At 38.7% G+C, this 27141-nt stretch overlaps 5 protein-coding genes across 5 annotated transcripts; 3 read left to right on the top strand and 2 right to left on the bottom strand.

Annotated features, from left to right (window-relative positions):
- The first annotated feature begins 6425 nt into the window (after positions 1–6425).
- Positions 6426–7568, top strand: LOC131025670 (uncharacterized). Its single transcript, XM_057955466.1, has one exon. It carries the CDS (start codon positions 6426–6428, stop codon positions 7566–7568), a length of 1143 nt encoding a protein of 380 aa, XP_057811449.1.
- Positions 7569–8323: 755 nt separating this feature from the next.
- Positions 8324–12272, top strand: LOC131025669 (uncharacterized). The gene is made up of 5 exons (XM_057955464.1): positions 8324–8992; positions 9179–9701; positions 9831–11104; positions 11219–11514; positions 11600–12272. Exons 1-5 carry the CDS (start codon positions 8324–8326, stop codon positions 12270–12272), a joined length of 3435 nt encoding a protein of 1144 aa, XP_057811447.1.
- A 3125-nt stretch (positions 12273–15397) lies between these two features.
- Positions 15398–16105, top strand: LOC131025668 (uncharacterized). Its single transcript, XM_057955463.1, has one exon. The coding sequence runs from the start codon at positions 15398–15400 to the stop codon at positions 16103–16105; it is 708 nt and encodes a 235-aa protein (XP_057811446.1).
- A 383-nt stretch (positions 16106–16488) lies between these two features.
- LOC130986784 (vinorine synthase-like) lies at positions 16489–18882 on the bottom strand. Its single transcript, XM_057910312.1, has one exon. The coding sequence runs from the start codon at positions 17911–17913 to the stop codon at positions 16756–16758; it is 1158 nt and encodes a 385-aa protein (XP_057766295.1). The 5' UTR covers positions 17914–18882; the 3' UTR covers positions 16489–16755.
- A 4845-nt stretch (positions 18883–23727) lies between these two features.
- LOC130986788 (26S proteasome non-ATPase regulatory subunit 14 homolog) lies at positions 23728–26381 on the bottom strand. The gene is made up of 6 exons (XM_057910321.1): positions 26109–26381; positions 25826–26003; positions 25193–25274; positions 24594–24770; positions 24342–24509; positions 23728–24126 (listed from the first exon to the last, which is right to left on the bottom strand). Exons 1-6 carry the CDS (start codon positions 26248–26250, stop codon positions 23935–23937), a joined length of 939 nt encoding a protein of 312 aa, XP_057766304.1. The 5' UTR covers positions 26251–26381; the 3' UTR covers positions 23728–23934.
- Between the last annotated feature and the right edge of the window lie 760 nt (positions 26382–27141).

Genomic DNA, 27141 nt, shown 5'->3' with positions numbered 1-27141 from the left:
TGGTACAGTTTCCACAACTGCTTTGCCTTTGGATCTTGGAGAGAGTTTCCAAGGCATCTTAGTTGGTACAGATGGTTTCTTGGGGAGGGTGGTACGAATACGTCATGGCACATTCGTGCGAGGATTTGAAGGAGGTGAATCAGGGGCTTCAGAATCAGATGATGGGGGAGAAGAGATGTCAATTACCTTTGCCTTCGAGGAAGGTTTGGGATCTTTTTTGGCCAATTTAAAGAGACGAAGGCTGTCTGTGAATTCGATCATCTTAGGCCATTGCACGTATTTGTGCTTCTTTGTCCCCTCGATGATGATCTGGGATACCCTGTTCCCCTGTCGGACCATCGTCGCCGGCCTTGTGTTGTGAGCTTCATTGTAAAGAAGCTTTAGGTAAGCTTCTTCCCAGTTGTAGCATTCCTTCTTCATAAGAGCAGCCATGACATTCTTCTGCGGTTGAGAGGCTTTGTCGGGAGTCCCTGTAGCACCTATCCAGCACTTCTGGATAATTTTGCCCAACATGGCAAACTCTGGATGGAGATGAGAAAGAGTGACTTGACTCTTCGTTGATTCCGATTTATCCTTCAGTGCAGTCTTGAGAGTTTCATTTGCTTCATCATCAGTCAATGAAGAGAGGAGATATCCGTTGTTTGGGAGATTGAACAATTCCCTGACAATCTCAGAGACGTTGAGAGTCTCTTTTCTGCAGTTTGCTCCTTTGATGATAATGACTTTAGAGATTAATTCTTCGGAATCGTTGAACTTGAGATTCCTGTAGAATTCTCTGACAGCGTCGTCGAGTAGATACTTCGGTTCACTGGTGATGAATTTCATCCAACCGTTCTGGTGAAGAATTCCTGATACCTTTGAGTATTCCGGCTTCTCTTCAAAGGATTCCGTGTGAACCGTCTGCTCATATCTGACATCTTTCTCTCTTGGAGCTTCCTTCTCGTTGTCTGTTTTAGCCATTTCGAATGAGAAATCTGTTGAAGAGAAATTGCAGGAAGTGATCTCACAGTAGAGTGCTGTGGATTTGAATGTTAGAGAGAGAGTGCAAAAGTGATGGAGAATGAGGAATGGCAGTAATGGAGAAAGTGTGATCGTGGGAGATGAACAGTTTCCTAGGGCAATTGAAAAGACGTGGGCGGTTTGAAATCTGCGCGCCAACTCAATTATAATAATTTTTGACGTCCGTAATAAATGCCCGTCAGACAAATGCCTAGAAAGATGAGATATGAACTGATATAGAATATTTGTCATAATCTCTTGTCGTAAATAGGCGGCGTGTAGTGCATGCAATGATTTGAAAAGATATGCATAAAGAGAGATTTTGGAAATTGAAAGACTAAAGTAGAACGCAATTTCACCAGTTAATCATAATCACACCTAGGTCCTATTTTTCATTGCAAGTCCAAGTAAAAGCAAATACGAACAAGTTCCCAACAATAAGTAAGGGCAACAGTCAAGTACTGGAAAAAGCTTAAACAGTGTTCCCCCTAAATTAGATAACCCAAAATCATCAAGTGTAAATAGGCAAAAGTAACAAAGACTGGATAAACATGAATCTCCATGAACTCAGTAAAGAATAATATAAACCAAAGGTGCGGAAGAACATAACAAGGAAGATCTAACTAAGACAATCTAAGAACATCATATACAAAATAATGAGTTTCTGTTTAGATGACATTCCTTGTTCTTTCTTAGTCCTTAGTTGATGCGGAGTTGTTTGCTTGGCTTCCTTGGAGGGCTTCCTTTTGGTTCTTCAGTCAGCTTCCCTTTTCCTTTTTTGTCATCTTCTCGTTTATCCTTGTCATCAGACTCAAGGACCTTACTGAATTTATTCTGGATTTCCAGTTGCTGTTGAAGGTGAGTGACTGTTGATTCAAGAATTGCAATCTTGACTCTCAGCTCATATGAAACTTCTTCTTGAATGAGCAGCCTCTCTTCCAGCATCTGAACTCTTTCATCAGTGGTAGTTTCAGTAGGCTCTGGTTATTCAGATGGTGTCCCTTCTTCTGTTGCTTTGACTGGAGCAGTCTGGTGCGGTGGAGATTCATGGTGGACTTCGAAGTCCTCAGCATTATCGTCTTTGAGAAGACCTCTGGAAGTGAGGTACAGTCTGAAGTTGGGTGCCCAGTCGTGGATGCCATCCCAAACATTTGTGACTCTGAACTTCTCAAAGATGCTATTCTCCAAGGCTTCCATCTCTCTTTCAGTGAGAACTTCATCAATCTCCTTGTCTTGGGATTTGGGTAAGGTTTTGACGAAGATAAAGAAGAAATAGCTGACAAGAGCTTGGAACTCTTCAGGGTTCAGGGAGGCTAAGACAGTGGGAAAAAGGGTTGTGACACAGTGTTCGGACAGTTGTGTCACGAAGTTTTTGAGAAGGGCAGTTTGATTTACAAAGGTTGAGGATGAGGATGCGGCATTGATGTTAGTAGCTTCATCAAACTTTGCCTTCTTGTTGAACCCTTCAAGACAGTAATGGAAGAAACCTCTGAGAGGAAGTTCTTCAGATTCCGTTTCTCTGTCAAATGTTGCTTGTGTCTCCTCTGTCGTTTGATTTCCTTCATCTGCTAGAGGGATAGACGGAGCCTGTTGTTGAGGAGTTCCCGTGCTTGGCATTGGAACTTCTTCAGGAGATTTTGGTGCATCCACTTCATGTTCCTCATTGTGAGATTTCTGAGGGGTGTCCAGCGAGATCTTGACTGGAGACGACACGCTTTCGAACTTTCTTTTGGTTGAGCCTCGAGTCTTGTATCGTGGCTCAGAAGTGAGGAGAGGAATTTCAGTCGAGATACTGATATTCCCTCTGAGTGGAATTTTCTGTTTTTCAAACAGATGGATGGTGGAAGACACTTGAGTAGTGTTCTTCCAGAAGCAAGGTGTCTCCTTAGCACTATGAAGAATGAGTGCTGAGACTCTTGTTCCTTGACGCAGATATTTTGTGGAGTGGGATTCCTTCTTCTCTTCATCGAGAATCTGAATGTAGGCCTTCTCCCAGTTGAATGGGCCTTTCTGCATCAGGGCGATCAACACAAGTTTGTGTGGTCTTGAGAGATGACCAGGGGATCCAAGAGTGCCAAACCAGCATTTCTTGATCATCTTGGCAATGGGTCTGAGATGAAGCTGAATTCTTGATATGCTCAGAACATTGGTGATGACGCGATCAGCAGGTGCATTGCTTGTCAGTGCTTCTTTCATGTGCTCTGTGGCTTCTTCATCGGTGAAGAATGGAGCTGGTCCATCATTTGGAAGGTTGAACATTTCTCTCACCGCTTTAGAAATGTTGATGGACATCTTGGTTGATTCTGAGAAGTCTTCATTTGTGAAAACAGAAATCTCTGTTTTGAGTTCACCAGTTGATTCATCCGTTTTGATGTTGTCGTAGAATTCTCGGATGATCGACTCGTCAAGAAGAAACTTAGGCGAGCATTGGATGAACTTTATCCATCCATGTCGTTCTAAGATCTCGTTGAACTTGTTGAAATTAGCAAACTGTTGGAGTGACTTAGATTCGTAACACACTACTTGTAGTGATGCTGATTTTCCCATTTGGATCTTTGAGAGATTTTCTGCAAAAGTCTGAAGATTGATTCTCACAGAGATAGAACTGTGGATTCTTACTGTTAGTCCTAAAAAAAATGCACACTCAAGAAATTTTGCACACAAGATTTCTCTGAGATTGAGTAAATCTTTAGTCGAAGATGAAACGTTTTTGAAGATAGTGTGAAAGATCGTGCAAAAGGCGGTTTCAATAATCGTTTGAAATCCGTGCAAATGGAGTCGTGACACGTGGATCACTCCGCTTGTTAGTAAAAAGGGCGGGTTTGTGTGATCGTGTGACAACCGTTTTAAAATAAATGTGCACGTGTCTATTTCATAAAATGAAGAGTTTAATTAATTAGACACGTCAGACTAAGCACAATACAGCCGAAAGATAATTAAGAACAGCAGTCATAGATACAAGTGAATTGTTGAGAGAAGCTTACACAGTGATTATCACTAGTTTCGTCATTGTTTGAAGTGTAAGTTCCCCCTGAGTTTCATGACTGATTCTCCTTTGATTTCGAGTTCGTTGGCTGTTGCTGCACACTCCTTTCATGTTCCATCTTTCTTCTGTGCTGGAGTGATTCCTCACGAATCATTCTTTCAAAAACTTCTGATATAATTTTGAATTCTGTCTCTGTTTCCTTGAGACGTTGTAGAAGTTCTTGTTTCTGAAACTGAAGAAGTTTCAGTCTGTTGATCAGTCTGTGCTCCTGTACATCTCTTTTGTCTGCTTCGTCTTCATCTGAAATGAAGTGGCGCATGACGATCCTTCGAGCATCTTGCACAAGATCAATCTCTTTGATGATCTGTTTGTGCTCCCTAAGGAGATTTTCAAATCTCGTACTTAGGTGTTGATACTCTAGTCGTGTCTGATCATATCTGCTTGTTTCTTCTGATTGTGAGTGGGTTGGACTCATGTTTTCTTCTGGAAAGATAAATCTTTCTTCTTCATCAGAATCCAATGATCCCAACTCAAGTCCGCTGATTCCTCGAAAATATGTATGAATATAATCTCAAGAGCACACAGGAAATAGGAAACGAACACAGAGCAAGCAATCTCAAGAGTAGTCTTGAGAAAAGATTTTTGATCAAAGACAGCGATTCCCCAAAAGGAACTAGTTCAAATAGAAACTAGTCAGATGCAGATAGTTCTTGCGAACAACCTGCTCTGATACCAATTGTTAGGTCCGAAGGGTCTCGAATAGGTGTATGGGGGGGGGAATACACCTATAGGCTATTTTTATGATTATCTACTGACCTCAATCAGAGGGATCTCAGTCAAAGATTAAAACGAAACTTTACACGCAAACAAAGACTCCTGTTTTACTGAAATCAGTTTTGACCAACAGGGTTGACGACTGATACTGAAAGCTCTTCAGTAATGAGTTATCAGTTAAGTTACTGGAACTTAACTGATTCAAATAAGGGTTTCAGTCGTGTTTGCAAAGATAGAGATGATATCGCTCTTCCTTACTATCAGAGGATAGTTCAGTCAGATTGATATCATACGCAGCGGAAATTAAACTTAGTTTCGCAATAGCCTCGGTGGAGCAAGTTGTTGGATTAAGGTTTCTCTTTGCTGTTAGTCAGTGTTCAGTTTTATCAAATGAAATAGCAGAAGTATGAATGTAAAACTGAAAGCTGTAAATAACACAGAGACTTTTACGTGGTTCGGAAAAACCCTTTCCTACATCCACGGCTGGTTGATCAGACCAACAATCCACTCCGCAAGTGCTTGCCTGGTGCACTGCAAACCGTACCCGTGTGCTTGCCTGGTGCACACAACCATAAACTGAAGATAACCCCTCTTCAGCACCCACACACCTCGCGTAGGATTTCCCTGCTAAGCACACCTCGTGCTCAGACTTTTCACTCAGAGTTCAGAGTACCTTCCTGAACTCCGAGTCACTCAAACACTTTTATGGGGGAGAGGTTTAAACGAGTGCCAACTATACTTACAAAGAACAAGTTCTTTGAAGCAAGTTTGACCTTTGGCTTCTGGGTAAACAGATATATGCCTAGGGTCTAAGAGAATGTATGTAATCAGCAGTGACTGATTTTGGCTTTGGAATTCTCTTCTTCGATTCAAGCTTTGGGCGGTTAGGCTTTAGGCTGAGTAGCAATTTCGGCAGAGCTTCGGCTTATGTTGTTGAATCGGTGAAGATTGAAGTGATCCTCGAGCGCTATTTGTAGGAGAACTCTTAAATAGATCCGTTGGCGTAAATTCTCCTCAAGATTTCTTCCGTTGGAGAGCAATTCGAATTTGGGCTGAGGCTTCAATCTTCGAGGTTCCTTGTCTGTGTGGAAACAGCTCTCTTTGATGGACATGAGATGTGATATCTCTGAAAAGTAACCACCAGATAGGAATGACCTCTCCAGAGATAAGATATTGAGATCTCTGCATTTAATGCGGCTGTACTTGTGCGTACGTGGATTCCTCTGAACGTTGGAAGATCAGTCCTAGGAGGAATGTTCAACTGATACTTGACTTTAGTATCAGTCCATTGCGCGCATTAAATAATCAGTCTTCAACTGATACTTCAGTTATCTGCAGTCTTCAGTCTTCAGTCTTCGTTCTTCAGTCTTCGACACCGCAACTAAACTAGAAACGAACTCTAACACTTGAGTTCAAAACGATTCTAGTCTATTACAAATAAGTCCTATGAATTTTGGTATCATCAAAACAAGGGTTAGGATATTCCACAAGGTTCCCAACAGAATCACTAATCAAATTAACATTCTTAAGTTATAATTATAAGATTCTTACTAAGAATCTTGAATTCTTAGTGATGCCCTAAGGAGAGATGGAAACCCTAACCCTAACCCTGCTGCATCACTCGAATTTCCCCCGGCGCCGTTGATTTTGTTTGCTCGTCCATTAGATGAACCTCAACGTCGACAGCAACTCTGGTCCCTCAGGCGCTGGTGGCCTGAACCTACCCATACTTACCAATAATTTCACCCCACGGCCGCAACTTGCCATTGATAACGCCATGAAAGGCGCTGGGAGGAATGAGACCGCCGCAAGTCGGACTCATGGAGATTCAATCAACAACGCTGAGAATAGAGTTTCGCGAGGTAAAGAAATTGTGGACGGCTCCATGCTTGAAGACGTGAATAATGGAAGATCGTATGCGGATATGGCCTCAAATCGTGCGCCGAAGCGCCCTGATTTGCCTGCTCATCACTACCACGCTCTACGCCCTACTAAAGAAGGAGATCAGTTCTCCTTTAAAATCCCTAAGGATCTGCTCCAAAAAGAGATCGCTCAGTTCGCCCATGCTTTAACTGGAAGACTTCTACTAAAAAAGGGCAAAAAACCTAAAACTGCAATGATGGTGAAGAAGAAACTGCAAAACCTTTGGGACGTTCAGGCTTCATGGAAACTAATCCCGTTGGGAAAAGGTTATTACACGATGATATTCAATACGGCGGAAGACAAGCTGCGTGTTAAAGCTCAGAACACTTGGGAAGTCTCAAGAGGACACTTGAGGATTCGAGAATGGACTAAAAATTTCGATCCTTTCAAAGAACATTCCTCGTTGGCGAATGTTTGGGTAAGGATACATTATCTGCCGATTGAATATTGGAACGTCAAAGTCCTCACTGGTATAGCAAGATTTGTCGGGCATCCTCTAAGAGTTGATGGAATGTCAGCTCAGTGTGACTTCGGGCAATTTGCTCGTATCCTGATTGAAATAGATATGTCGAAACCTCTTCCAAATACTCTTCTTGTTGATGGTGACGATGTCGCCTTTCATATTGAATTTTCTTACGAATCTCTGCCTCTCTTTTGCTCCAGATGCAAAACCACAGGACATACGGCGGATAAATGTCGGAAAGGGAAAACCTCGGGAGACGAGGTCTTGCGGAATGCTGGGACCCAACAACAGAATAAGCAAGGAAAACAATGGCAACATGTTTCTGGCCCCATGCAGGTTGTTGGCCAGGAAAGAAATAATGCGAAGATACAACAGCTCGAGGAGAAGGAAGATGGTGAGGTTCCTATTGAGGTTCCACAATAGATTGCTCGTGAGAGCTCTCCACAAGAGAGAATTGCGAGGAATGGCTACGTCTCACCGGACAGGGAGGGCTCGAAGAGTGAGGCTAGAGGGCCTACTCGGGCAGATGATGTGGTCTTGAGCCATAGTTCCCCTAACAGATTTCAAATCTTGGAAAACTCTAATACGGATTCTGGGGATATGTCGCACCAAACTTCTGTGCAGAGAAACTCTTCGAGTTTGGTGAAAACAACAAACAACGTCAACATGCAAGTGGCTGGTAAAGATATGTATGGGCCGGATATCCTTGCTTCGACTCTGAAATTGGTGGAGAACTCGGTTTATGACAAACCCATGGATTTCAAAAACTCTGAAGAGGATGAACTCATTGAAGAACAGGAGATGGAGTCGCCTCCGGCCCCGGAGACTGAGAATAATACTTTGGCTTTAGAAAACGCCATGAAGGCGCAAAGGCTGGAGCAGATCCTCGCGATAGCTAAAGCCCCCATCCAGGTGGAGTCACAAACCACTAGCAAACGCGGTAGAGGAAGACCTTCAAAACAGGAATTAGCTGCGAGGTCTCGGATTGCGGCGCATGCTGAGGATAACATCAAAAGCCGCTTGAGAAAGTCCGGAGAAACTGGGAATAACCCTCGAGAATACGTGATTGACTCCAGCAACAAGGAGAGCATTCAAGACATGGATAATGTCTCAAAAGAGAGTTGGGCGGATGAAGTGGAAAGATGCGGAGGTCCCTCCGCTAACTCTAATAATTCTCAATGAATATCATTGCCTGGAATGTCCGAGGCTTCACGGACGAGACCAAGCGACTCCTTAAGGAACATTGCAGTTCCTTCTCTCCTATTATCTTAGGTGTTATTGAACCTAAAAAAGATATTACAAAAGTTCGTTTCAGTTATTGGAACTCTCTGAACCTTTATCCGGTTCATCAAAATTGCCGGGTTTCTTGGTGTCCCAATATTTGGTTTTTGGTCCATCCGGATGTGGTGGCTTCGGTTGTGTTCTCTTCTTCGCAAGTTGTTATTGTGGACTGCTCCTGGCACTCTCTGGATTTTCGGGTGGCGGTGGTTCATGGGTCCAATGATCATATTGAGAGACGGGCTCTTTGGTGCGATCTTCTTCGTTTCGCTGAGGGTTGTACGGTATTTATTGGGGATTTCAATGCGGTGAAAGGAGCTCATGAAAGACGTAGTAACATTGCTCCGCCTAGAGCTTCTTGTTTGGAGTTTGGTTCCTTTATTGATGATACTCATTTTATTGAATCTCCAACCGAGGGTTTGCGTTTCACCTGGTCGGGTCGCCGTCTTCTTCCACGCCATATGGAATCCATGTTGGACAGGGCGCTTTTTTCTCAAGATTTTGCTGATATTTGGGATTCGGTTGTGACTTCTGCTCTCCCTCGTCTCACTTCTAATCACTCCCCACTGGTTCTTCAATGTCGTAAAGTTTTACCTTCGCGACGTCGACACTTCAGATTTCTCAATATGTGGGTGCTTCACCCCAATTTTTTGGATATGGTCTCGGGGTCCTGGTCTGCCCCGACTAACACTCTCTGCCCGATTTTGAATGTCATGCTTAAGCTGAAGAACCTCCGGACTTGCATTCGGGTTTAGAACAGAGAGGTTTTCGGTAATGTGGACTCTTCGATCCACAGGTTCCACATTCAACTCTTGGATATTCAGAAGAGGATATCGGAGGTTGGTTACACGGACAGCCTGTTTGATGCTGAGATAAATCTTCAAGCCGAGCTGAATGTCGCTCTTACCCGCAAAAATAGCTTACTCCAACAAAAGAGCAGGATCACCTGGCTGAAAGATGGCGACAGAAACACGAAGTTTTTCCATAGAATCGCTAAATTCAAAAAGCGGTATGCCCCAATCACGCATTTATCTATTGCGGGTGTCGACGTGTACGACCCTAGGGTGATCGAACAACACATCGTTGATCATTTTGTTACGCTTTTCATGGATGATGGTAGCCCTTTAGCTGATTCCCTGGAAATTGAAGCTTACTCGACGCATGCTGTCACTGATGAGCAGAACAGCCTTCTTGTCCGCATTCCTGACGAGGGAGAAATTGTGGCCGCTGTTTTTGGCATGGATATGAACAGTGCCCCGGGTCCTGATGGGTTCTCGGGTATGTTTTTCCAAAAATGCTGGAGTATTATTAAAAATGATGTGATTGTTGCCGTTTAGACTTTTTTTCGGCTTTCGTATTTGCCTAATGGGTGTAATTCTAACACCATGATTCTCATTCCTAAAAAAGACACGGTTGACTCGGCTTCTGATCTTCGTCCCATCGTGCTCTCCAATTTCTTTTTCAAGATTATTTCTAAGATCATGGCTTCTAGGCTCAATGTGGTGGCCGCCTCTCACGTTTCGCCTAATCAGTTTGGCTTTATTAGTGGCCGGAACATTCACGACTGCATTATGCTTAGCTCGGAGGGTTTCAATTGTATGCAGCGTACTAACCGTGGGTTAAATATGGCTTGTAAAATTGATATCAGAAAAGCGTTTGATACGATTCGTTGGGGTTTCATCATGCAGGTGCTTAGGGCTACGGGCTATCATGAGTCTTTCATCCAGTGGGTTCAGATCATTTTTTATTCTGCACGGTTGTCGATCCTGTATAATGGGAATCTTAGCGGTTATTTTGCTTGCTCTCGGGGTGTCAGACAAGGGGATCCTTTATCTCCAATCTTATTTGGTATCGCTGAGGATGTTTTGAGCAACATTTTTCAGAGTTGTGTGGAGTCTTCTCATTTGATCCCAATACGTTTCAGCAGAACCAGGAACTACCCAACTCACCTGTTTTACGCTGATGATATTATTTTATTTTGCAAAGCTACGGTTCGGAATGCCCGCAAGATTCATGAGATCCTCAATTATTATGGCTCTATATCGGGGCAACACTGTAGCACTGAGAAATCCAACCTTTTCTTTGCTAGACGGGTCCCTACTGACAGACGACGTGCAATTCAGCGGGCTTTGCCTTTCTCGTTTGGAGGTTTGCCCACAACTTACCTCGGGGTCCCGATCTTTATTGGTAGGAAACGCACGGCTTACTTTATGCCGATTTATGATCGAATTGTGCAAAAATTTGCTCGTTGGAAAGGAATCCAACTCTCCATTGCAGGAAGACTTTGTCTTGTTCAATCTGTCATCCAAAGTTCCCTTGTGCACTCTATGATGATCTATAAGTGGCCGAAGTCTCTTCTTCACTCTCTTGATAGGAAATGCAGGAACTTTGTGTGGTCCGGAAGTGTGGATAAGAAGCCTACTTGTGTGGTTAGTTGGGGGCGTGCTTGCTCGCCTAAAGCCGAAGGGGGTTTGGGAATTCGATCTTTGACCCTGATGAATCAATCTTATCTCATGAAACTTGCCTGGAAGATGATCAAAAGTGTGGATTGGGCGCATCAACTTTTCAGATCACGCTATCTCACTACCTTCGGCTATGCTAAAAAATCGATCTCCAATTCGCCGGTTTGGGTTGGGGTGAAACATGAGGTTGATCAACTGGTGGAGAATTCTTACTCTTGTGTCAGTCGCGGTGACAACACGTTTTTCTAGCGTGATGACTGGCTTGGATACAAGTTGGTTGACAAGCTCAAAATCCCGCATTATATGCATGATTACCTTAATTACTCCGTGCAGGATTATTTCTATGATGGGGTGTGGCACTTCTCGGCCTCCTTTGTTAACCGCTTCCTGGAAGTGGTCGTGGACATTCTGCTGGTCCCGATGAATGGTGATAATGATTCCCGGTACTGGAAGAATTCGATCTCTGGTGATGTCTCCGCAGCTCTTGCTTTCTCGAGTAAATGTCACTACTTCCCCAAAGTGAGGTGGGGAACGTGGATATGGGAACCTTTTATTCCTGTTCGACGGTCCATTCTCTGTTGGAGGGATACATGGTCGTCTCCCAACGTTGGATATTTTAATCCGCCAAGGTCTTTCCACTCCCAATGGTTGCTTTCTCTGCTTTAGGAGGGCGGAATCTATATCTCACTTAATGTGGGAGTGCTATAAAATTAGAGTGTTGTGGAAGGAGTTTCTTTCTTGGTTTCAGATGGATCATCTTCTAGAGTGTGCTGATATTCATGATTTTCTTGTTGCGGCCTGGAACGCTCGTTCTAGTGCTCGGATTAGGGCTTTCTGGAAAGCTGGGATTATCTCCTTCATGTGGAGGATTTGGGATTGCAGGAACTCGATCATCTTCGATAGCGCCAGTTTTGATGGCCGTTCTATTTTAGCTTTCGTGAGAGGCTTCTTCAAGGAAATTGGCAGCACTTCTATGAGCTTAGGCAATACCAATAGCTCTTGGAATGACTACATTGTCTCACGTAATCTCGGTGTGCCTAACAAAGTGGCGCCTCCTCCGCACATGGTTGAGGTGCACTGGTGGCCTCCGGTGCGTCACTGGATCAAAGTTAATACCGATGGTTCCGCGATGGGTTCGCCTGGAATCATCGCTGCTGGAGGTGTTTTCAGGGACAACTGGGCGGTGGTTCGTGGATGCTTTCATATAAAAGGCGGCGTTGGTTTTGCTTTTGAAGCGGAGCTTTTGGCGATTATCACGGCAATTAACATTGCTCATAATAGGAACTGGTTTCATCTTTGGATTGAGTCCGACTCGACCTATGTCGTCAAACTTCTGGAGTCACGAACGTTGGAAGTTCCGTGGAGTTTTATCGCTTCTTGGAAATAGGCTCTTCACCATCTTAGGGATATGTCGATAATGGTTACGCATATTTATAGAGAAGGCAATCAACCTGCTGATATTATGGCCAACAACGAGCGTCGGGAGGGATGGTGGCCTTTTACTATTGAGGAAATCAAGCTCGCGGTGTCGCGGGACTTGTCTACCCATAGTCATGTTCGAGTTATCATGTAACTGGTTCTTGGTTTTGGCGCTTGTGGGTTCGCTTGTTCGGGTGGTTTTGCTTCAGTTTTTCGGATGGGATGACGGCTGGACTCTCAGCTCGGGTTTTCATGGTAGATGCCGTGGTTTGAGGATTTGGTGGAGCAGTTGGCGGACAAGTTGGCTCCAGTTTTGGTTAAGGACTTTGGTCGAACACTTGGTAATCACTTCCTGGGCGGTTGTCATTGGGCTTTTTTCGAATTCTTGGAACTGGGTTTCTCACGAGAAGGCTGGATCTGTCTTCCCTCTGGTTAGAGGAATTTTAGTTAGCTGCAATATTTGGTTGATTGGGTCTGTTTGCTGGGCTCAAACGGTGGCAGAAGTTCGATGGCTCAAGTGGAGAGCTTGGCTGAACTCGTGCGTGACAGAAAGATCCCGGCGACGGCATCTAACCGGCCGGTTTTCTTTCTTTGGTTGGGTCGTTCTTTTAGTGGTGCTCCCGGCAACGGCATATAACCGGCCGAGTAGCATTACAAACTGGGGTTGGTCTTTTCGTGAGCTTACGGCGACGGCGTATAACCGGCCGTATAGCTTGGTTTCTTTTTTCTGGCATATTGGCGACGGCGTCTCACCGGCCTTATGTCATTTTCTGGTTGTCTTCACTGAGTGGGGTTGGTCTTCTTGTGAGCTTACGGCGACGGCGTATAACCGGCCGTATAGCTTGGTTTCTTTTTTCTGGCATATTGGCGACGACGTTTCACCGGCCTTATGTCATTTTCTGGTTGTCTTTTTTAAGGGAAGAGCCGGGACTGTTTGGGGACGATGGTTAGGCCGGAGTTCTGGAAACTTTCCCTTCCGCTCTCCCCTCTTTTCCCTTTTTTGTTCTAGACGGGTACTCTTTTTCCTTCCCACGGTTTTTCCCAATGGGTTTTCTGTGAGAAGGTTTTAATGAGGCTCGGCCCTTAGTCTGCTCTTCTGTGCTTTCAAGGGTTTTAGGGGTTTTTTCTCTTTTTTCTTTTAATAAAAACGCATTTAATAAAAATAATCTTGAATTCTTAGTAATAATCTTGGATTAGTGATGATTGATGAGTGAATCACTAATCAAATTAACATTCTTAAGTTATAATTATAAGATTCTTACTAAGAATCTTGAATTCTTAATAATAATCTTGGATTAGTGATGATTGATGAGTGAATCACTAATCAAATTAACATTCTTAAGTTATAATTATAAGATTCTTACTAAGAATCATGAATTCTTAGTAATAATCTTGGATTAGTGATGATTGATGAGTGAATCACTAATCAAATTAACATTCTTAAGTTATAATTATAAGATTCTTACTAAGAATCTTGAATTCTTAGTAATAATCTTGGATTAGTGATGATTGATGAGTGAATCACTAATCAAATTAACATTCTTAAGTTATAATTATAAGATTCTTACTAAGAATCTTGAATTTTTAGTAATAATATTAGATTAGTAATAATCAATGTTTAAATTTTCACTTGTATTTCAATATATATTTAATTTTAATGTTTTTGTATTATTCTCTTTCATCAATTTATTAGATGATAAATGAAAAAAAATAAAAAATAAAATACAAAAAAAATAAAAAAAATAAAATTAATTACCGACGGCATTTGCCGTCGGTAATTAGAATTTACCGTCGGTAATTAGAATTTGCCGTCGATAATTAGCGGCGGCAAAATGCCGTCGGTAATTTTGGCCGGACGGCGGTGGTGCTATCACCGGATGTCACCGGCGGTGGTGATTAGCGGCGGCCGATTGCCGTCGGTAATAAATAATATATATTTATATTAATATATATTTAAATTAGCGACGGCGTAACCGCCGCTAATTAGCGGCGGCCCGTTTTGCCGTCGATAATGCGCCGGTAATAGTCAAAAGGCGGGTCGCCGTTTTTGCCGCCGCCGTGCCGTCGATAATTGCCGGCGGCGGCGCCGCCGTAGATAGTTTTCGTCGCTATTTACGCGTATTTTTGTAGTGGATTTTTTCTTTCCAAACATCAATCTCAAGTTCTTCGATTTTTCTGTTTTAAGATTAATTTAACAAAAAAAAAAAACCAACACTCAATGTAATTGAATACTAATTTGTACTCAATATATGATATGATCCCATCATAATTTATTTTGCAATAATTAAGTGTCGATAAACTATTCAATTGAACGTCTGAATAATAGCTAATAGTAACTAATAATGGAATGGAGAAAATATTTGTTCAAGGGGACACCAAGCGGAATGAGATTCAGTGTACCATATTTTATGTCTCACTTTCAATTTTGATTATTTTCTTATATATTTTTTCTTCAATTTCAACTTTATATACTTTAATTTAATTTTGTGATTATTAACTAGGGTTTATTTCATCAATTTAGGGTATATAATTATTTTTTATCATTTAATTTCACTTTTATTACTTAATAATAGGTTGATAAATTCAAAGTAATTATATATACTTTAAAAAAAATTAAATAAAAATAATACTCCCTCCGTCCCGCTATTCATGTCTCATTACTTTTCGGCACGGAGATTAAGGAGAAGCAAATTAGGTGAATAAGGAGTGTGGTCCACATGTTTAAGTTTATGATTAAGGAATAACTAATCATTTCTATTTTATCAATATTAAAAAAGACTTAAGTTTTTTTATTAATTTATTTTTTTTAATCTGTAATTTAATTAATCCCTACCTGAAATTCGAAATATACCTACCAAAAAGGTAAATGCAAATCTCAACTTAAAAAAATTTGAACCTGCCAACAAAAATGAAAAAAATGGCGCCACAAAATCTGATCACAAACTGGAACCCAAATTTTTCATTGAAATTTCCACAATTTTCAAATTTCCCACATTTTTTTCCAAGTTCAGAATCTGATGCCCTTTATAAATAGGGCAGAAACAACTTTTCAGAATCTACACAACTCCTACAAAAAAAAAAAAAAACTCCAAGATGGCTAGAAGGAAGGATCTTTCTTCCTTTGAGAGGGCTGCCATAATCCAATTTCTTCTTGAAGGAAGCCAAAGTGGAAAACCAGCTAGAGGCAAGATCAATGCCGCGGTGCAAAAGTGGAGCTATTGCCGACGAACGATTAGTCGTATTTTGGCAGCTGCAAATAAACAAAGAGAAAGTGGTGAGGTAATTAGTTCATTGAGTAAAAAAAAGCTAAGGCCAAGGAGAAAACCTGTAGAACTTGATTTACATTTGATTGCTAGCTTAGAATTGTCAAAAAGATCTACCATTAGAAGGCTAGCATGTGGGATTAAATGCAGTAAAAGCACTGTTGGTAGATGGATAAAATCAGGACTGATCAAACCTCATTCAAGTGCAATAAAACCTGATCTTACTGCTCCAAACAAGTTGCTTAGGCTACGGTCTTCCTTAGAAGCTCTAGAATATGACAGGATTCTTAGGAGTTTGACATTTAAAAGCATGCATAACACAGTCCACATTGATGAGAAATGGTTCTACATCACAAAAAGTGCACAGAGGTTCTATTTGACTCCTGAGGAGATAGAACCTCACAAGACATGCAAGAACAAGAAGTTCATCACTAAGGTGATGTTCATGTGTGCTGTATGTAGGCCAGTTTTGGGGGCTGATGGTGAATGCTTGTTTAGTTATAATAGGAAAAAAGAAGACATTGTTTGTAAAAAGTAATATCATACCAACTTTATTAATGATAAATGTGGTTTTTATGTCATTTTCGTCCATCCATAATAAATACTAGTATATGATCTTTCCATTTTAGGAAGATATACTCTTAAATTTTTACTCTTATTCACACATAATATTTACATAAACTTATCTTATAAATTATTTATTAATTATTATTAATGAATCAGCTCTGATAAGTCACTTAATTTCTCCACTTTATATATATTTCCCAATATTTTGTTAATTAAAACACATGTATTTCTCCACTTTATATACTATTAAATTAGTGGCTAATATTTTGTTTCGCAATCAAAGCGGATATATTTTCTGCCGTTTACTCTTAATTATTAATTTTATTACTTAATTCTAAGCATAAACTAGGTTTCAGTTTTTTTGTAATACAAAGTATGATTTCTCGGAAAATGATATTATATAATGATACAAGAACATTAAATCATGGACAGAAATAGGCAACATGGTGGTAACAAATTTTTCATCCTTGAAATATTAATTAGTGGATCTAGATCAGGTTGATCTGGGCATCAAGAATTTGCAGGTCGTCGGGTTTCATCTAGTAACTATGGCTTCAATGTCATCTCCGCTCTTTCCGTTGATAAAAATGATGAGATTCTTCGCCGGCAGTGATGTCGAAGTCACCCAACCGGCTTTCCCCACCCGAAATCGAGCTCGTACAACGGAAACCCTCGCCAGCTGGTAAAGAAACAACACTCTAATTTTCCCATCATAAGCAGAAACCCGAACTTAAACAGATCCTTGACGAAACTCTCCTTGTTCAGCGCCTCCGTGATGTAACCGCCTCTAACCTTTCGTATCGAGCTTCTTAGCTTCCCGATAAGCCCGTGGAGACGGAGATCTTTAATGCAAGCGAACGCCATTGCCAACATGATGCAGTTGCCGAAAACATTCTCAAGAAGGTTAGGCGGGTTCGTTCTTGGTCGCACGTTCACTGCGTGAAGCGCAACGTACATCTTTTTGGCCGCCTTGGATTTCTTCAATCTGCCCTCCGTGAAATGCTTCCAAATGAAAGCCGAGACGAGCTCCACGCGGCTCGGATCTTTGATACCAGATTCATGAGATGGGAAGGTTGCAGTTTGTCTCAGAGCATCCAGTTTTTCCTTGCTAAACACCAGCCTTTTCGTCACCAGATTTTTGTTAAAAAGGAAAAGTCTCTGGAATCTGGAAAATGGGACGAGGCTGAGTGGTGGGAAGTAAGCGGTTGTGCCGAAGCTGTGGCGGGAAAGCTCGGCCTCCCCTCGGAAAGCGGCTGCCCAAGCCTTCATAAACTTCATCGCCGACGCCAAATCAGTGACTGCATGTGAAAGAGCAGCGGCGACGATGAGACCTCCGCAGTTGAAGAAAGTGATCTGCACGGCGAGGAGAGGTCGCGGTCTTTTGGCATGGTTGAATGTATTACACTCGGAAGGAAAGTAGTGCTTCAACTGATCATCCATGTATAGGGAATCCATGAGATGAGCGCGAGCTCGTGCCTCGATGAACTCGGCGCCAGCATCGTTGCAGTCCACGGAGAGGCTGCTTTTGAGGCGGCCTGCTAAGGGGTGAAACCAAGGTAGGATATTCGAGAGGGACTGTTTCAATCTCTTGGATATCTGAAGATGGTTAGAGGCGGTTAAGCCTCTTGATTCATCAGCTTTGTAGAAGAAGATGAGGGGAACGTATAAATCGTAAAACATTCTATCAATGTAAGAGAGCTTCAACTTTGAGGAGTGGAGAGGAGTTTGAGATGAGGGCTTTATCATCTCCCTTGATATCACTTCCACAAACCCTTCCATTTTGCAAAAAAGGATATTGTGTGGTGTCAACTAAAGTAGCTCTAAAGGGCTCATAGATTTATAAGAGGAAGTCGATAACTCACAGATTTATAAGAGGAAGTTGTATCTTATTTATTAAAACTAAGAGAATATAGGGGCAAAATTTAATTGACTAGCTAGCCATAATTTGGACAATGAGAATAAAAAAACAAACTGTTATAATTAGACTACAAAAAAAATTACCGAACTGCGGCAGAATTAACGATGAAACTGATTATGTCATAAAATTATGACGGACTAACGACATACTAACATAACTTATATTTTTGGTAATTAACGATGGAATTTGCATCATATCTGCTATATAAAAGTTTTAATGACAGAATTAGCGACAAAATTTCTGTCATAAGAATTTACTATGAATTATTCCGTGGTTAAAAATGAGAAGTATTAATTATTTATGTGGTTGGCTGGTTGCTAGCTTGTTTAATATTTTTTGAGTTATGCTAATTAATTGATGGTTGATTGGTCGAATTGAACTCTTCGTTTTCCTCAGGCTGACTAGGCATAGATGAATCTTAATATAAACAAAAGCGTTGTTATCCATGTGCAGAATGGATTTGCTTATGAATTTCAAGTGTTTTGGCTCTGACAGTAGTGTTGTTTTCATGATGCTATCCGGTTCACTTCCTAGACTAAGAGGGTGTTTGGCTAAGCTTATTTTAAAGAGCTTATAAGCTCTTTCAAGAGCTTATAAGATGTCATTTTTAAAAGTTTATAAGTTGTCAAAGTGTTTGGATAATTGAGTTTATAAGCTAGAGAGAGAATTTTTTTGCTAGAGAGAGAGAATTTTTTTTAGAGAGAGAAAATCGAAGAAAAATGAACTTAAATGATATATGATGAAAATAATAAATTATAGTTGAAAAAATATTTGCAAAAAAATTGTTGCATATGAGATTATAAAAAAATAAGTTGGGGTGGAGGAACTTATTTTTTGGGAGCTTATAAGCTCTTAGAGCTTATTTTTGGAGCTTATAAGCTCTTAAACAACTTATAAGCTGTTTTGAGGAGCTTATAAGTTCAACCAAACACCCTCTAAGATGATTGTTCTTCATTCCTTTTTTTGTTGACATCTGACAGCCAAGGTCTGGTTTGTGTGACGGGACAAATTGGTATAAGAATTTTTGTATTGATAGGAGATGGTTTTAATTTGCCAAGCTTATTAAATTGGACATAAGTAAAATAACCACGCTGGCCATATTAGAAACTGGTTAAATCAGGCTCAAGCTCTCCTAACACCTATGAATATTTGCCCAGCACTTACTTGAATTCATTAGCTAGAAAATGTTAATTTTTCTCATAATCAAGATTATATATTTTCTCACTTTATATTGTACCTTAGATACAAAAATTATTAATTAGTACTATATAGTTTCAAATTGCCCTTTAGTTAGTTCTACGATTTCTTAAGATACGAGGAAACATTATAGGAAAGGACAAGCATTAGTCTTTAATTTGATTTCTGCGTATTAATCTATTGCTCAATTATAGCCTTGATTAAATATTTTCATTGACTTGTAGGAAGGTGGCTGGGTGGTGGGATTAGTTTCATCACATGTTATGCATGAATATCTGTCTTAATAGTTGGAAATCAGTGTATAACTAATCGAACTTAACTGAAGTCATGCAGCACAAGCAGGTGATAATTTTAATACTTAAATCTGCATCCATAGACTTGTTTCAATATATTAGCAACTACTTCCTCCATCCACGCAAAATTGTCACAATCTCCTTTTCAATCCATTCGCGAAAAATTTGCCACTTTTATTTATAATAATAGGGTTCACACAATTTCACTCACATTTAAAATGAAACCGTTACTCCATTAACAATTTCACTCACATTTTATTAAAACTCATACCGTTTATGGAGGAAGGAAGTAGTTGCTTTCATCCACTAAAGAATCCCAGTGATTTATATATAAATACTGTTAATGTATTGACTGAAGCTGTCAATCCTAAGTAGTTGTTTGATAGTTGGTGATGTTATTATGTATATTTAACTCTATTTTTGTTCCTGTTTTTAATTTGTGCCATAATGCTTAAGAAGTGTGACAAGTTGGTATTATAGTCACCTCCAAAAGCTGAAATAGTTAAGAAGGTCGGATATATTCTGCTGCTAATGCAACAGACCAAACTGGTGGGTACAAAATTAAGTTTTGATGACTCATCTCCTTGCTTGTTCTTGACCATTGCTATTAATTTGTGGCTTAATTAATGAGGTCATGTCGCTCCAACTCAGCGGCAACCTCGTACAACTTCTCAGACAGCATGCAGTTTGAGTGAGGAATCTTAATTAAGGTTGTCATTCGTTTGTTTAAATTTGAGGAATTTCATGAATTGGCAGTGGTTGATTAGGGGTAGAGATAATTATCTAGATTCTAGATGATTGGTGGTGGCTGTTGATTAATTATATGTAAGTGGTAAGAGTTATTTCTAAGGTTTATCAGATGATAATTAAAGAATCTATACTATTTTAAAAATGTAACTTTTAATTGAAATTAATTTTAAATCAATTTAATTGAGTGGTAATTTTATAGTTATTATAAAATTGAAAGTTTATTTATAAATTACTTCATCCGCCCCGCAAAATTTGAGCAGTATTCCTTTTCGGATTGTCCCACAAAGCTTGAGCACTTTTTTTATATGGCAAAGTTTTTTCCTTATGAGTGTATGTTGGTCAAACGGTAAGGGATTAATGCTCAAGGTCAAAGGTCTTGGGTTCGAAATTCTGTGGCGCGATCTTTAAATTTCTTTATTTAATACTGTTAATTTATCAATATATATATATATATATAATTTTTTTCTTTATTCATTTTTTCAATTTTTCATCTACCACACTTAACACGCAAAATACTAGTAACTCCTTAAAATTTGTACCGAAAAGAATTTGCTCAAGCTTCCCGGGACGGAGGGAATATATTTTTTCTTTTTATTTATTTTTTCTCTATCTTTTTTATATTGTTTCATTTCTTTTTAAAATTATGAAATTCTACTAATTATAAAATACTTAATATGCATATCAAATTAAATATCACGACAAGAGCTTTACTTTGATACTCCCTTCATTCACGGAAGAACTTCTTAGGCATGAGTGGCACGGGTTCTAAGATAAAAGATTGTTGAGCGTATTAAAAATGGAGAAAAGTTGTTGAGTGTATTGGGACTGATGAAAAGTTATTTTAATTAGTATTGAGAGTGTTGGGGTATCGTCTAAAAATAGGTAGGAAGTTCTTTTGTAGACGTCTCAAAAAGGAAAAGTAAGAAGTTCTTTCGTGGACGGATGAATATTTTATATAAATATTTGATTTAAAATGTAAAAGTTATATTTATTTAAAGATTAAAATTTTAAAACATTCTCTCTTATCTCTCATTTTTTTTAATATATCTATTTTTCATTTCTTTTTTTATTTTTATTTTCATTTTCATTTTCATTTTTTAAACTTATATCTTTTTTGTCTTTTTATAATATCGATTTTTATTATTGTGATTTTTTCTTAATTTTTTAATATTCAACTCAAATATATTTAATTAAAATTATTTTTTTATAATATTTATAAACATGATAATTGAGTTGATATCAATTTATATAAATATAAAATATAAAAAATATTTTTCGTGCATTGCACAGACGCAAAGGCTAGTTATATATTCCATTGTTACTTAGAAGGATTGAGATTTCTCCGTCCGTCCAATTCGTGTCCTAGGGGAAGGGTTATTTATCACTTTCCCTACTACACGAATTGGTGGACGGAGTTGGATTTAATTTTTTCTATTATGTGAAATTAGTTTTTTAATTACTTTCGTTTTGAGGAGTGGTTTAATTTCCAAACCTATTTTATTTTTATTGTTTTTAATAATATTATAGTAAAACTTTCAAGTGCATATTCTGCTAATTAAATATATGTAATTTACTAATTCCCTATACAATTTTTTCTTTTCTTTTTTCGACTTGGGGGAGTTGGGAAGGGAGGCAATGGAATTTGAACCTGGGACCTCACTGTTCACACACAGGAGGTCGCGCTGCTTGGTGTCCCTTTGGGGACTACAATTTTCTCTTTTTAATAAATCTCACGGTCGTCACCCATCTTTAATATCATTTCAACTAGGGGTGGGAAGATAGGGTTCGGGTATAGGGTACCTGATTATCCGACCCGAAAAAATCGGGTATTAGGTACCCTATACCCGAAAAATTAGGGGTTGGGGTCGGGTATTTAGGGTGCTAAAAAATCGGGTATCGGGTATACCCGAAATACCCGATTTTTTTAATTATTTAATTAAATTAAATTTAAAAATCTATAAAAATTTGAATTGAAATTCAATTTTAATTTCGGTAAATTTTCAAAAAAATTCAAAATTTTTTAAAAGAAAATAGGGTATCTCGGGTATTAGGGTACCCTAATCCCCGAATCGGGTACCCTAATACCCGATTTTCACAGTTTAACTTGAATGATGCAATTTTGACCGGGTAATTTAGGGTACCCGAATATCCGACTCGGGTACCCGAGTCGGGTATTAGGGTACTCGATTTTTTTTCGAGTTCGAGGTCGGGTATAAGGTTTTGGTTTTATTCGGGATCGGGTACCCGATTTTTTCGGATAGGGTACCCGATCCCGACCCGATTCCCAGCCCTAATTTCAACTGCGAAGGTTTTGGTTGATGAAGAGTCCAGTCCAGTCCAGCCTTCTGCACCCGGAACATATAGGTTGTGTTCGTTAATTGTTGGTATTTAATCACGTAACTGTTTGATTTTTTTTTCAAATTCATTTTCTACATATTATATACCGAATTTAAAGAATTTTTCATGATTTATTATTTCAGGTGTATGTTATATTTTATTTTTACTTTCTGTTAATTTTCTTTATTTTATTTCTCATCTTTTACATAAAACACATTTTTTCTATTTTCATCTAATATCATTTTAAATAAAGTATTCAATATAAAATTAAATGAATAATCGTGAAACAACTCTAATTTGATATAAAACATTCATTTAAATTAAAAATAAATAAATTATGATAATCTAAAAAATATTTATTTGATAATAATGTGTTTCGTGCCCAATTACCGCCACTAATTTTATTTGTGATACAAACAATTAAAAAATACTCTCCCCGTCCATCAAAAGTGTAGTATTTTTGGTGGACACAAGTTTTAATAAAATTGATGATAATTTTTATATAGTGGAGAAAGAGTCTCATTATTTTATGAGAAGTGTTGTTGTTATTGAATTTGAGGTGATTTTTTTTTTGTAAATAAGAAGTGTTTGTAAGGATAAAAGTTAAGGAAAAGATATGAGGTCATGTTCTAAAAATGAAAGTGTCATATTTTTGGTGGACGCTAAAAATAGCAAAAGTGTCATACTTTTTGTAGACGGATGGAGTAATTAAGTTAACTACACATTAATTTAATGATGAAAATTCAATTGATAAAAATAATAAGGTTAAGCCACTAATCCATTGTTACTTAGAAGGATTGGGATTTCTTAGAACCCTTGATTATTTTTATGATTTAAGCAAGTCTTGCTTGATTCTTATCTCATTAAAAATGTAAGAATGAAGAAACCTTACTCCTAAGAATATGATTATTTCTATCATTTAAGCTAGTCTTGCTTGATTTTTATCTCCTTAAAAATGTAATATTGAAGAAATCTTACTCCTAAGAATATGATTATTTCTATCATTTAAGCTAGTCTTGCTTGATTCTTATCTCATTAAAAATGTAAGATTGGAAAAATTTTACTCGTAAGAATAAGGATACTCGATCATGTATCTTATTAATCATGTAAAATAAACGACTCATATGATAAGATTATAGTGACATAAGGTTCGATACAAAGTTACCCAACAATATGCAATCACGTGTTTTGTCAAGTACAATATCATGTAGTATGTAAGTGTTCTCTTGCTTAAAATCAGAGTCGATATCAGCATCTGGTTGAGGAGTAAAGAAGAAGATGCGTACACTTTTTGTAGTCCAAAATCTAGAAAACAACCGTATCCAGCATCGTTCCCAAAGTTTGAACAATGTTTGAAGACATCAAGTTTGAGACGTGCTCCTCGAGATGCTTCTTCGCGTCTTGCTTTCCCACATTAGCAATTGCTAGTTTCTCAGGTGGCAGCTCGTCCTCCTCCTGGACCGCTTTATTGTACTTGATAGCTAGGTTTAGCATCTCCTGTTTTTGTAGACAACGATACATAAATTACACAAGAGCAGGAAAGTAGAAATGCACTGCATTTTAGATATTCGATCATTGGTATGATCAATTTGCAAGAATGCAGATGCAGGAGCAGTGAATAGACTATTGGCATTACACACAACGCCTATTATTAACTTGACTCATGGCTACCGACAATCTGCAGACCAACAGCGAGAGAAACCCGAAAGTACCTGGACTGTCTGCTCATTTGTTTTGGAGTGGGTGTCAAACCGCTGGAGGGTCAATCCATCTGTCCATTTCTTTTTGTGAAGATTGAGGAGCATCTTCTCCTCAAGCTCGTTCTTCCGGTAATTTATGGCTATGGAGTAATAATGCCTGTTCAGCCCATGAATCAAAGCCTGGAGTGGGATCAAATCAAAATTAGAAACTGATTGTAATACAATTTTAATGGAAGTCACTGAGCTTCAAAATTTAATTACTACCTGGATAGATGGTTTATTAAGATGCCCCACATTGGAAGTGGTTTGTCGCGGTTCTTGACCAAGCATCATAGTTTGAGGATTAATGAGACGGAAGGCATCAATTACTACCTTCCCTTTAACACTCTGAATCGGATCTACCACCACAGCTACTGCCCTCTGATTCAAAGCTTCAAAACTCTGCATCATTATAACAGCAGTTATTCAGCTTGAAAACATGCAGTTTAAGTTGATTTTCTTTTTTTACTAAATTAGTCATGATGCCCAAGAAGTAGAAAACAACCAATGATACACAATAAGTAGGATACCGAGTGGTTTAGCTAGCAGCACCATCTCTATATACAATAAAGTGGTCTAAAAGATAAAGGTAGAGAGAACATCAGTACATCCACGGTTGAAGACTGAGTGAGCTTAAGCATAACAAGACCAATTAAATTTCATGGAATATTACATAATTCAGAAAGCAAAGAATAAAGAGCATAAGCACATAAATTTATATAAAATAAGCATCTCCTAAGTCCTAAGATATAGTAGCATATTTGAAGTTAATCAACAATAGTATATTTTAGCAATAGAAGAGTAGAATATGGAAAAGTAATGACCTGCTGAGTGTTGATGTCAACACCAGAAAGCCAACATCCAAAGCCAGGATGTGAGTGGTACCAACCAACCACCATCTCAGGTCTGCAACATAGAAAATAGTACATGCTTCAATATCAATTATCAAGGGAGGAAAATGACATTAAAATACCCTATAAACCAAAAGAATACTTCAGATTTAATGAAATCAACACAGAAACAAAACAGTATCAAATCAATGATACTTGAGGTCTCTTGATGCATTCTAATTAACTAATAATAGTAAGAATATTCCAAAGACCAAGCATAAGAATAAATACAGATGGCCAACACTTGACAGAGAGCAGTCACATTTTTCTTAGAACAAAGTTTCCTACAAAATGACTACGTAGATTTGAAGGCAATTGATTGCTCTGACAGCTCAAATCCTATTAGAATACGGAACACACCGAACAAGCATCAGGACTCCGAAACATCAACCACATATCTTCCGATTTTTATACCACAACAGAGACATAGCATACAACAAGAACAAAAAGCAACACTACAGTTGAAGAAAGAAAAACGGAGCTGCAGATCATACTCAAGATGAAAAAACTGATTACAATTACAATTATTTTTCAATATTCCTTCTAGATCACGAATATTTGCGGTACCTGCCGGTCTGCTTCAGCATGTCAAGCATATTAGTCTGAAAAACGTGATCGACGGCCTCGACACTGACACCGGTTCCACTCTGCGGCATCGCAAAGACGTCCACTACACGCACCGTGTACTCGTCCACAAACTCCCCCAGCATCAGCCCCATCACCTCCATCGGCACCCCCGCTCTACCTGCAACAATCAACGACGCACACCATAAACCCTAATTACATCAGCGAAGAGAAAACACAAAAGAATTAAATCAACCTACAATCCTAACAGAAACCCTAGATTTACCGTGTTTGAGCATCTTGAGAAGGGCGAGCGACGAAATGTAGACTTGTTCGGAGGAGTCGAGCGTTGGGGAGTCCGGCGGCGGGTGTCCGAGGGCTCCGCCGGCGCCGGCGAACATCCGGTGAAGCCTCTCCATGCCTGCCATTTCAATTCAAAAGTTATTCTTCGGTTTTCTGTTGCAAGTATATTTGCTGAAGCAGATAGTTTTGAGGTGGAGTAAAATACTTTTCTATGGAAATAAGACAGCGGGTCTTTTCTTCAAAGGGTTTTTTTGGTTTCTGGCCAATAATATGCACTCGTGCTTGCACGGTGAATATTAAAATTGAACAATATATTTAAATATATAAATATAAATATAAAATTAAATTAAATATAATTAATTGTAAAATAAAATAAAATAATTAACATTAATTACTCAATAAAAATTTAAATTTGAAAAAAATAAATTTTTAATTTTGCATAAAATGTAATGATAATTGTTGTTATTAAATTATTTGATAATTATTTAATACTCCCTCCGTCCCCAAAATAAGTTCATCTTTGGGGACGGCACGGGTTTTAAGGAAAATGGTAAAGTGTATTGATAGTGGAGAAAAAATATGTTATACATTGAGAGTGGTGAAAAAGTGAAAAAGTGTTATAATTAGTATTGGGAGTGGTGAAAAAGTGAAAAGTAAGAATAAATAAAGTATTATTAGTGGTGAGATAATTGTCCAAAAATATAAAGAAAGAAAGAGGAACTTATTTGGGGGACGTCCCAAAATGAAAAAAGAGGAAATTATTTTAGGGACGGAGGGAGTAATAAAACTTAGCATTATACATTATTATAGAATACTCCGCATCATAATATATAAAGAAATATTTCATACACAAGCAAAAATAAAAAAAGAGTCATATTTGAATTGTATTTTAAATATATATAACTATATATATATATATATATATATAAAGAGTTATAAAATGAACCAACATATTTTTCTCCACCTTTATACATTTTAAACTACTATTATAATTTAAAAACATGTAAAACACACAA

Source organism: Salvia miltiorrhiza, chromosome 5 (assembly GCF_028751815.1).
Source record: "Salvia miltiorrhiza cultivar Shanhuang (shh) chromosome 5, IMPLAD_Smil_shh, whole genome shotgun sequence".
NCBI lineage: Eukaryota > Viridiplantae > Streptophyta > Magnoliopsida > Lamiales > Lamiaceae > Salvia > Salvia miltiorrhiza.
This window is presented reverse-complemented; position numbering and strand designations above follow the sequence as displayed.